The following is an 11,789-nucleotide window of genomic DNA, read 5'->3' as shown; positions in this document are numbered from 1 at the left end:
TACATGGAAAGAGAACATTTAATTGCAAGTGTAGATGTAACACGACATTCTGTCTTACTAACTTTCCCAAGAGTGTAGGGAAAGGAGCAAGTGTAAACAGCTCAGGAAAAAAAACATGCATTTTACATTGCAATGGGCTGTTAGGAAAGAGCTCTGATGTTTTATTCACGTGTAGCTTATCATCTTTTTGGGGTTCAGGCATGTTATTTATTTATTTTTAAAAAAGCACATTCAAAGCAATTTATGGACTTTCTCCATTATGCTGAAGTCCAGGTGTTCATCCAGAAAGCTGTTGACAATCCCAGCTGCACCAGCTGCACCCAGGATTATAAAAAAAATCAGAATTATCACACTTAAATAAAACCCTGTTAACCTCAAAGTAAAATGCAAAGTTATGAGCTGTTACGAGCTGCCCATGTTATGTTATAGTGAAACTGCTGGTCCAAAACAGTTGAAGTCTGTGGAATCAGAAAGGACCCTGGCTGGAACACTGCCATGGGGGATTTTAGTAATAAACCATTCCCCTGGATGACTTTTGCAAGAGGTAAGAGATTCCTAATACTCTCTGGAAGGGAAAATGTTCCCCAGTGTTTCTGAATTTTCATGTGGAAGTTAAGAACTGGCTCCAGGATGAGGCTACCTCATCCCGTGACATGAAGACTTGTTGGTGAAGCCACAGAAAATCTTGGGCACCTAATTGCAACTCCAGGTGTAGGAGTGTGAGAAAGAAGCCTTAAGGAACTGAGGGAGAGATATGCATATCTCTTACATCCACATCTATTGGGTAGGTACCGTCTGCTGAGCTGGGAGATCTGCTACTGGTGATCACTATGGCTTGGAGATGGATTTCTTGACCAGAAATGAAGAGCCTGAGGATCTCACCTAAGATTTAGGTGCCTAAAGACCTGATCTAAGTAGCCCTTCTAGGCGTGCCATGTCTAGAGGAAAATGGTGAAGTATTTTCTCAGTTTCAGGAGAGCATGAAAAGAGTCTTTAGCTTAACCCTTCTTTGAGGATGCATACCAGGTTTGTCTTTATAGCTAGCAGGTCTTCGAGCAAAACTATTTCCCAGGGCTGCCAGGCTGGCTTTTAACATCCTCTGTTTGATTTAAAATCAGTTTCACCAAAGTGTGACTTTGTCTAATAATGAAGCCAGCTACTCTTCTACAATTTCCTTGAGAGGCTGAATCTATTTTAAGAGTACTGAAGTAAAGCATGGCAAAGATTTCTTGAACAAAGGACTTTTCATTTGTTGATTAAAGAAAAGTCCATTATGCTCTGCTTGTTTGTTTATTTACGTGTTTCTGTTCCCCAAACTTCCTTAGGAGTTGCAAGTCTTCTAGCTGGTGTTCACTGCACTATTTGAATTATTGCGTCTCTTACTTGGAGATATGAAACTATCTCCACATATTTGCTCTGGAAAAAAGCTTCCCCCTTCTCCCCAGCAGCAGCTCTTCCAAAGAACGTAAAGGGTTGGTGGAGCTGTAGTGAAGGAGAATGGGAACATCAGTACACAAGCCATGGAAAATAGCCCTGTAGGACAGTCTTCCTGCTGCTGCAGGATTAGTCTCTACAAAATAGTCTGATTGTTTTGTGTCTTCCTCTAGAAGACATTGCAAGTCTTTTAATTTTATGACAAGCATGTATTGTACTGTTTTCTTCTTATGACTGATGTTAGATGGTGGAAGAGAGCCTTAGATCAGGACACAGAAGACAGTGCAGTGCCTTCAGTGAAATGGAACAAACCATGTGTTTCAGTGTTTATAGTGGGGGGCATGTTTGTCGAAGCAGAATTCGTATCAGGAGATGCTGTGCACTCAACATCCATTAATGTATGCTTATCTGGAGCCCTGTTCTCTTACCTGCTTGGTGAAGCTTCATCAGCCTACAAGGCCAGATTTGTTTGCTTCCTTTAGTGCAACTTGTGTGGCTAGAGAAAAGGTCTTACTGTGGCAAACAGAGTGAAAATGCAGCTAGCAGACAGGCAGGCATGGTGCAAGCCTTGCATGAGCAGCTTCCCATCCTAAAGCAATCCTGATATGCAAAGTTGTGCTTCTGTTTCCAGATCTCTATGAATGTCATTGTAAATTACAGCCACCACAAAGTGTGTGCCCGCAAGGTGAGCATCCAAACTCTTCTCTCTCCTGGCCTGCAGCACATGCACAGCCTAACCTAGGCTCCTCCTGTAACACCCAGCCCTCTTCCCTGAGGCTTTCCCAACCCATTGCTGACACTTTACACATGTTGCATTCAATTATAATCACTTTTCACTGCCAGTCCTTGGCTCTCAGCCCAGCTTCAGACCACAGCCTGGAGATGGCAACCTGCATCCAGTTGGCAACTTCTTACCTTCCTTCCACAGACTGGACATAACCATGGAAGTACTTGTAGTGGGCAAACATGTACAACATACCCCAAAAGGAAGGTAATTCTAAGAAACAAAATATTAATATGGTGGGGGAAGCAGTCAGAAAACTAAAAAATTATGATTGCAGACAGTTAACCACTCTAGTTATGTTTTCTAGTTATATTGCTTTGGAAATTTTTATAGCTACCCATAACTTGGGAAGTTATCTTGGGAAAGAATCATTCAAAAGAGATACATGTATTCTTACACAGTCACTGCAAGAGGCTCTTCATATAAGTTTACAGATAGGGGTGGATGTAGGACTGCCCAAAAATATCCAAAAGCTGCTGTTCTTTCAAAGGGACATCTCAGGAACTGACAGGAATCCTAATCCTCCCCAGTTTCATGATTATCCCAGAAACAGGATAGTGGGTTGGAGCACTGTGGCTTGACCTGGCTCTGTCATTTTGTATTATTACGGCAGTTTGTGCTACAGGGGGAGTGTTTGTTTTGGGAAGAGAATCCTATTTATGTTGTTAATAACCTGCTTTGCATTTATATAGCAGCTTTTATCCAAGGACATGGAAGGAAGCTGTAGTGAAGTTAGCTTTCTGACCTCCCTGAGGGAAGAGTATAAAGTCACCTCCACTTGATTGATAGCAGGGTATGGAGGTCAGCTGTATTTTCCAGGACTAAGCACTGCTTGTTAATTTTGTGGTTTTAAACTCTGTGTGTGTATTACAGAGGACAGCTTTCACTGTGTGCTGGATTAACTCCTGTAAACATACCTATGGGACGCAGCTGAAACATTACTTCAAGGGAAGGTTATCATAATTCTTCATTTCTTACATGTGACAGCACCTGTGTTGCTGGCTAGCAACTGTGATCTTCCCTGATTCAAGTGTCTGTCTATGAGCACGTGCATTATTTCATATCCAATTTGTTGACTTAAGTGGTGCTTAATAAGTGGTGCTTCTTTGGATTTACAGTGGAGATGGGACTGTAAGAAAGCTCCAAACAAAAAAAATTAATTACTGGTTTGGAGCAGAGAGAAAATGGAGAAGTTGTTTAGGAAGGAGAGGAGTGATGGACATGGGCTGGTTATCCTTTCTGCAGCCCACAGACTTCATGCTTCTAAAACATTAGCTGGGAAAGGGTTAATAATAACTGTCACAAGTTCTGCTCTGTGAGAGCTCCTTGGTTTGGAGAGAGAAGGGAAAGCTGTTGGGGCTCTATGAAATGCCATGGGGATTTCAGTGTCACTGAACATTCTTCTAGGAAAGGCTGTGTTAATTACAAGCAGGGGAAAAGATGTCTACAGTCAATAACTTCCTGATAATCCCAACATTTTTGAAAGTTATGTAAAACTTGTCAGTCCAAGACAAAAGCAGAAAGTATTTACCTTGATTGAAAAACATCCTGCAGTCTGCCACTAAGGTTAATGCTGTCATATCCAGTGGGAGTACAGTCAAGCCAGCATTAGGTACTCTTAAAATTTCTCATTTTTGAAATCTCTGATACAAGCTAAATCTAGAGATTTAAAATATTTTCCTGGCATTTAAACTTAGGCAAAGGTCTGGATCCCAGCTGCATGGAACTAAATAGGACAAATAATCCTCAATCAAGTGGCTGTGCAGCAGAGACAGGCAGGAATTCCAGTTCATTGATGTGATGTTAATCACTTATCTCCACACTTGTTGGTATGCAAGTTTTGTGTGTCAGCATTACTGGGACTGCCAGAGGAATTTGGATTACTCTGCTGAGGGCAGCTGCCTTTATGAAGCCACAGATAGCACATTGTAGATTTTCTTATGGCAAGGACCATAACACCTTTATTTGTGGACATCAGTTTTCCCACCAATATATTGTTCGTGTATCTTTTCTCAGTGGTTCTGAATTAATTTCTTTTTGAGGAATTAGGCAAATTTCTGTGTCTAATGAATCATGCTGTCTAACAAGTTGTCTAATGCATAGTATGTCTCATTATTGTTATCCACTGCAACTACAGTCGCAGCAGATGAGATTGTTTGAAATAAATATAACTAATTTTGCACGGGGTCATTAGTTAATCACTGAAGCCCTCTAAAAACTGAAGCTCTTTAGGAAAATAGTCTTCTTAGATAGGATATTCCACCATTATCCACTGCAGACACAGGTTTTCTTTGTCATCTTCATCTGTGGTGTTATCCACAGCCCAAGAACTGACAGCACAGCTTGCTAGATCCAGAACACCTGAATTCCCTAGGTTACAATCTGTTGGATCTCAGACCCCACTTAAGTTTGGGTAATCTGATTGCCTGGTTAATCAGAATTTGAGCAGCAACTTTGAAATGAGCTGAACTTACCCCATTATTATTAAAATAATAGTTGATCCATTTGAAAAGCCATCTGGTTGTTTTGGTTGGTTGGTTACTTGGTTGGTTTTTTAGTAAAAGATGCAAAGAAAAGTTGACTTTTTAAGAGAAAATTTTTGCTTCTCTTCTGGACTGAATTGTTATTCTCTGCCACCATCTTAATGATCTCTTGATTTAGTGTGCATTAAATGTTCTGTCAAATTCTGGAGCTCCAGTGACAGCCAGGGGCATGACCTTGTGCTTCATTCTTAATTTCCCCACCAGCCAAGCAAAATGACCTGCAAGCCAAAATAAGGGCTCACACATGACACAGTTCCTTTGGTTCAGTTGTATCTCTAACACATAATTTTTAATTTATTTTTTTTTAATGGAGGTCATTTTTCTTCAGCTTTTTCCAAAGAAAGACCAATATTAGACAAACTAGTTTCTCCTTACAGAAGTTTAGATTTTATCTTCAAGACTGACGTTCGAGTTGGACTCGATGATTGATCCTTGTGGATCCCTTCCAACTCAGCATTTTCTGTGGTTCATGGGGAAGGGGAAAAATTGTTATTTCATAAATATGTTCCTTATCCTTGTGCCTCATCTGGATCCTAGAACCACACAGCCTTGGGGTACAGCCTAGCCACACTGCAGTGCCCCAGTGGTGTCTCAGTAATCAAACTGCACTGGTGGAGGTCACTGCCCCACTGCTCTGCCTGACATATGGTCATTTCTGTTTAGTGACATTAAGAGCTGTGAGGCTTGGCAGTATTGGGCAGCATCGGAAACAAAAATCTGGTAGCTGCCTTATTTAAGTTGTTTAATGATAACTTATAGTGCTTGATTTTTCCATCTGTCTTGGACTCTTAAAATTCAGTCTCTTGGAAAGAGCAGGGAGAGTTGCAGCTGAGGAGGCTGTAGTATGTTCCTTGCTCTCCATCTGATCTGCTGGAGACCTCTGAGAGCTATTAGATGGAAGGCCAATGCTGTTTTTCCTCTGCTGTCTGGAGCTGATAGTACTTTCCTGTCTTGTAAAAAGTACTTTTTAGAACAGAGGTAGTGCCATGAAAAGAAGAGATTATTTACTGTACAGTGACTAAATATCAAATCACCTACCAAAAACTCCCAAACCAATCACACACTCTCTCTACACTTCTGACCAGCATTATAAGAACACATCTCACATGTAGGTGAATACCTCATTTTACTGATGGCCTCATTGCAGAAGTCTCCCTCTGAATGCTGAAGAGAGGCTATCACAGGGACAAAAGGAAATACATAGCAATTTGCTGTATGCAGCAGAGCTATTGGGAAACGCCCTGTTTGCCTTTTAAGTTCTCTGGGTACCTGGAGTTAATATTATTATTACCTGGAATTAATATTACTATTTTCCTGGCCATGTCATAGCCACCCTGTGTGAGAAGGTCACTGCCTACCTTGTATCCAATCTACCTGGATCCAGAAAGCAGGCACCCACCTGAGCCCACTAAAAACACTTGTATAAGGGGGGAGCCTAGGAAATACCTTCTGTATTCCCTTGTGGAATCAGTGGCACTAAAATACAGCTGGAAATAATAGTGGTGCTGCCCTGTGCATCTCTGATATCGTAGCCTTGTGGCTTGTGACTTTGTTTCCCTTGACCCCAGTGTTGCGGTTTGATACTGGCCAAATGTCAGGCACCCACGAGAGTCATTTGCTCACCCTCTTCTGCTATATTTGGGCAAAGGAGAGGGGGAAAAATAAATTAACAAAGGGTTCATGAGTTGAGATAAGGATTGGGAGAAAGACACACTAAGGGCAAAACAGGATCAAATTTAAAGGTATAAAGTAAATTTATTATTAACAGAGTCAGAGGAGGATAATGAGAAGTAAAATAAGCCTTAAACCAGCTTTTTCCTCACAGCCCCTCCTTCCTTCCCACCAACAGCACAGGGAGATAGGCATGGGAGATTTGGTCAGTTCATCACTCAAGATCTTCTATTTGCTCAGGGAGAGGAGTTTTTTCTCCCCTGTGCTGGGGGATCCCTCCCACAGGCAAACAGTCTTCCCAAAACTGTCTTCAGGATACAGTCTTTTAAGGACAGGCTGCTCTAGTTTGGAAGCAAGGGCTCTCTCTCTGTCTCTGGAAGCAGGGCCCTCTCTCCATTCGGGTCTCCCACTGGATCCCAACTTTCTCTGGCACCCACCCGCTCTGGCCTGAGCACTTTTCCCATGGGCTGCGAGTGGATCTCTGCATCCCCCATGGACTGCATGCACTACAGGGGGACAGTTTGTTCCACCATAGTCCTCACTACTCACAGAGGAATCTCAACTCCAACTCTTGGAGCACCTCCTCCTTGTCTTTTCCACTGACCTTGGTGCCACCACGTTGTTTTCCCTCTCGAGTCCTCACTTCCTTCTCTTCTCTGACTCGAAGAAAAACTGCTGCTTGTAGGTGCCACTGCCAACAAGTTCCACCAATTCAAAGATTCCTGCAGGATCCCAAAGCACTGAGAGGATGATCTCATCCAGGTTCCATGCCATGGAGTTGCTCCTCACGTTTCCGCTGCCGGCCAGGCAGCCCTGCCGCCGTGGTTGGGCAGTGGCGGCCATGGCAGCGCCAGCGCTCTTTTGGGCAGGGGCGGCCAAGCAGGCAAGGCTTGGATGGCCCCAGCAACGGCGCTTTGCCACCCCTGGAAAAAAACTGCACTTGTGATGTTTTGATTTTCTTCCCAAATATGTCCCCACATGGTGTTGTCAACCTCTCTGACTGGGCCAGCAGCAAGGCCATCTTCTGAGCCATTGGCTCTGTTGGCCATGGTGGAAGCTTCCAGCAGCTTCTCACAGAAGCCACTCCTGTGGCCCTCCCCTGCTACCAAAAACGGGCTGTGCCAAATCAACACACTCAAAAAAGCATTTTTCCCATCTGTCTTCTCCTAAGTAATCACAAGCCATGCTCAAGTGACCTCTTAACCTTTCTCTCCATAGAACAGTCAGGGCAGCTCAGCTATCCCTCTGTAAGGCCCATCTACAGGACCCTTTGTATCCAGAAAGACGTCCTGCTCTCCCACAGGTTTGGGACTGGTCAAAGTGGTAGGTGAGCTGTAATGTTTTGTGCAATGGCACTTTTAGCCAGCAATGTGATCCTCATTTTCTGACAGCACAGAGCCATTAAAGTCACACATACAGTCTGGGACCAGGTTTTTCTACTGAGGAACTAAGGCAAGCCAAGGCAGCTTACTGCATCCAAAGCAGGTTTTTTTTTGTTTGTTTTTTTTTTTTAAGACTTGAATGGATAGTGGACAAAACAAACCAATTGAGGGAAATAAGAAGATTAAGACACTGTAGGGCCAAATCATCTTAGTTTGTTCAGTACAGTTAACCAAAGCAAATCACCAAGGCCATGGTATAAGCCTGCCCTCAGCTGTAATGCCATTTGCCCTTGCTACTGCTCGGGCAGCAAGGCTCTGGTTTGAGGGACATGAGTGACTCTGGTTATCCACATGGTCATCCACAGGTGAGCCTGGGGAGCAGAACAAGACAGATGCCAACCAGGTAAGTGAAAACTCTTCAGGAGAGGAATGATCACCGTGGGTTTTGTTACTTGCCTTTTAGTTCCCCTCAGTGAATGGGAAGTAGCAGTGTAACTCCAAATTTACATTTGATGCTGATGGTTTAACAAGAAAGCAGTGCAGCAGGAGTAAGTTAAGGTTTACATAGCTTTTTCTTCCCCCTGTATCAAGTTGTCCAGTTCTAACAGGCTAAATTAAACATGACTGAGGTAGTTACAAAGCATGCTTGATTTGCCTCTGTAAGCTTTTTTTTTTTTTTGGTATTCATCTTCAGGTAGCATTGTTGGTTACTGAGCCAATACCTTTACTCTGAAAACATGGGACAAAGGAGGCTTTCAAAGAACTTTACTCTCAAACATTTTGTATGTTTAAAAAGCCTGTAGAGAAGCTGCTGCCTGTATCACAGTATATGATAGTGCATATTAGTTTGCATGGCCTGGCCTAACAACTTGTAAAAAAACCAATCAATTCAACCAAAGCAATTACTTTTTAATAATGTCTTCCTAGGTCCTGGAATTACTAAAAAATAATTTTAAGGTAGCTAGTTCAGAAACATCCTTCAGATTAGATGAGTAGTGGGACTCCTGTGTCCCTGCTCTTTTCTGTATCAATGACTGGGATTCATTCTGCTCTTTCATTGGAGCATTCTCTTGTTTCCCATCAGTCTATAAAACACTAACCTCTCAAGCAAATCTCAACTGTTTAAAACTAGATTCATGACTGGAAACCAGTTCCTGCATTGTTTCAGTTCATTCTTTCTAGCCTGGAGCATTTCTTGCACAACTTAATCTTCAGCTGACCTGATTCCTTGAATAACTCCTGGTTCTGAGACACTTCACCTTGTACTTCTGATGGCTGCTAAGTGAAATCTGACTTCCATCACTGCTCCAGGGAGGTGGTATTGCCCATTAGCACCTTTCTAAGACAGGACTGGAGGCTCAGAAGAATAAACAGAAGAGCAAACAGAGCACTGAGTGCTCTGCCTGTTGCATTTAGTTCCCAGGAAAAGGTCACAGGTTGGGCTGCTCCCTTTACGTGAACTGGTTATAACACATGCTTGCAGTTCTGGTTTCACAACATTCATCCAAACTCCCATGAACTAATCTGTGTTGGGTTACCCGTGCTGGAAAGCCATGGTAGTTTAAATCAGGTCAGCCGGTCAGATTCTTGCAGAAGCTTCTCTTTGGGCTTGAGTCAGATTGCCAGTGTAAATGCAACTCCAGGTTATATGATCTTTTCTGTGATTTTAACTAAGATTAACTAATACAGGTTATCCATCATAAGGAAGAACATATTTTTCACCTCCTTTCACAATGTCAGTGTCTGTAGAACCCCTTGAGTTTTCAAGATACTTTTCCAAATAATGTCTGCGTTTTTGGTTGGCTGTTTTTAATCCTTCACACTTTCAGGTTAAAAATCAAGGCAGGCAAGCTGAACTTTCTCAGAAGTTGATGATAAGCATTACCACCAAATAGAAACATTAAGATCACTTATATATTGTGATTGTTATATATATTGGGTATATTGGAGCTGATCTGATAACAGAAAAAGAGGATATAAATTTTCAGTGTTTTTTATTTGCCTTCTTTTGTGTTGTTTTGGGGTTTTTTTAACTGGAAGGGTCACATTCTCAAACTTTTTCTTTCTGCTGGGTACAAATGTTGTTTCAGTAGCTGAGGCTTTGAGAACAAATAAGCAAATAATCAAGCCACGTCAATGGGTTGCTAGATAAGGTGGCAGTGCTATTTCGGAAAAAAAAGCAAAGTAATTATTATTTGCTCTAAATTTCATGCTAGTATAGCACAAATGCCTTCAAAATGTGTCTTGTTCCCTGGTGTAAACACAACTATATGAATCAACTTCTTTCAAAGAAAATAATGTCAAGCATTAAAAATTACACTGCAGTTTTAGACTGATGCACAGCAAAAAGAGTTTCTCAGACTTTCCCCTTCTAATCATAGAACAGAACCATTAAGGGAGGAAAAGACCTCCGAGACCCTTGAGTACAACCCTTAACCCAGCACTGCCATGGTCACCACTAAGCCATATGCCCAAGAGCCACATCCACATGCCTTTTGAACACTTCCTGGGATGGTGATCCACCACTTCCCTGGGCAGCCTCTTCCTTGATTCTTAGAGGCATATCAGCAGAGCATAAAATAAATCCATTTACCTCTTAAAGAAATGTAATGATGAGAACATAAGATGTAATATCTGGTAATTTTGTTGCCTGATGTAAAGATTTGCTTTCTTATTTCATGAGGATGTGTCTTTGTTACTGGAAACATTTTTTTACAGCACTTTCAGTCCAGTACTGGTGTATTTGATTTCACAGATTTACTCTCATTCTTGAGGTTTTCAGTTGTGTAGGCGCCTAAATAAGATTCAAATCAAGACACAACATGGCTTTGGGGTAATTTTACAGCTAGTTAGAAGCTCTGATAATAGTATGGTTCCAAGAAGTCAACAAACAAAAGAGAATTGAAAACAAATTAGTTTATCCGAGAGGAAAAAGTAAACTATGCTCTGGTGAGAAAAATTTTAGGACTTCTCAGAAATTAAAGTTGCAGAGCAACCCATTTATCATAAAATAATTGCCATACTTCAGAACCAGTGGGAACCTCCCCAGACCCCAGCCATGCAGCCCACAGCTCTTTCTTACATTGCTGGAAAGGCGGAAAGAAGAGAGACAGCTGCCAGCTGCGAGCAAAATGGAATCACCAGCCATGTTCCCAGCAGTTTCTGTGTGCCAACAGGATGTGTGCACGGGAGAGAGCGCTTCACTGAGCAATAAGGTAAAACAACAGGTGGGAGACTTAGAGTGCTTTTCAGCATTGCAACAAAGGCCTGCCCCGGAAATAAAACAAACTAGCTTTTCAAAATAAGAGTGCAAAATTACGGCCGGGTTTTGTTCCTGAAAAAAGTTCAGCCCTGCCTACTTCTTGCCTGTTTGAAAGCGTGGAAAGAACAAAACCAGCCTTTCTTGCCCCTGTGGATTCAGCTGTTCCTTTATCTTTAGATTTCAGTTGCAGCCTCTTTGGCAGCAAAGCCTTTTTGTTCTGTATTTGTAAAGGGTCTGTGTCCATCACCAGCAGTGCCCCTCAGAAGCAGCTGGTGTGGGACACGCGAGGGAGGAGCAGAGCTTTGTGCTGTCCCTACTCTCGATCTACAGGTTTTGCTGAACATGCATGACGTAGGCTCTGACGGGCAGCGCAACAGCCACAAGCAGTCAGCCTGCAGAAAGGAACTGTCCAGGCTGGTTCAAAGGGTAAAACAACTGACAAAGAGAGAAAGGAATACCTCCCCTCATCGTACTGCCTGGAACGCACTTCCTATAGCTTATAGCCCGGTTTTGAGACTAGGCATAAGATTCTCTCAAGGGACATTTGTTTTTTCATCACCTAACTCACAGAAAGTTTAATGTCATTAGCCTTTACGATCCCATAAGGCTGCTGGAACAAAACCAGTATAATGTTTATTTTGACTTCCTACAGCTGATGTTAAAGTGAGATATTTCATTGCCTTTTATCAAACTTGCTAATTTTAAGGGCTAAC

General features: G+C 42.3%; 1 protein-coding gene across 1 annotated transcript; it reads right to left on the bottom strand.

Moving 5' to 3' along the window:
- Nucleotides 1-231: 231 nt before the first annotated feature.
- MGST2 (microsomal glutathione S-transferase 2) lies at nt 232-10,962 on the bottom strand. Its single transcript, XM_053975578.1, is given in 4 exon segments — nt 232-373; nt 2,350-2,505; nt 4,880-4,979; nt 10,902-10,962. Coding segments are annotated over 4 exon segments (459 nt in total).
- Nucleotides 10,963-11,789: the final 827 nt, after the last annotated feature.

The sequence above is a fragment of the Vidua macroura genome, chromosome 4 (genome assembly GCF_024509145.1).
Source record: "Vidua macroura isolate BioBank_ID:100142 chromosome 4, ASM2450914v1, whole genome shotgun sequence".
NCBI lineage: Eukaryota > Metazoa > Chordata > Aves > Passeriformes > Viduidae > Vidua > Vidua macroura.
The sequence above is the reverse complement of the archived record's forward strand: the minus strand, read 5'-3'. Positions and strand labels throughout refer to the sequence as shown.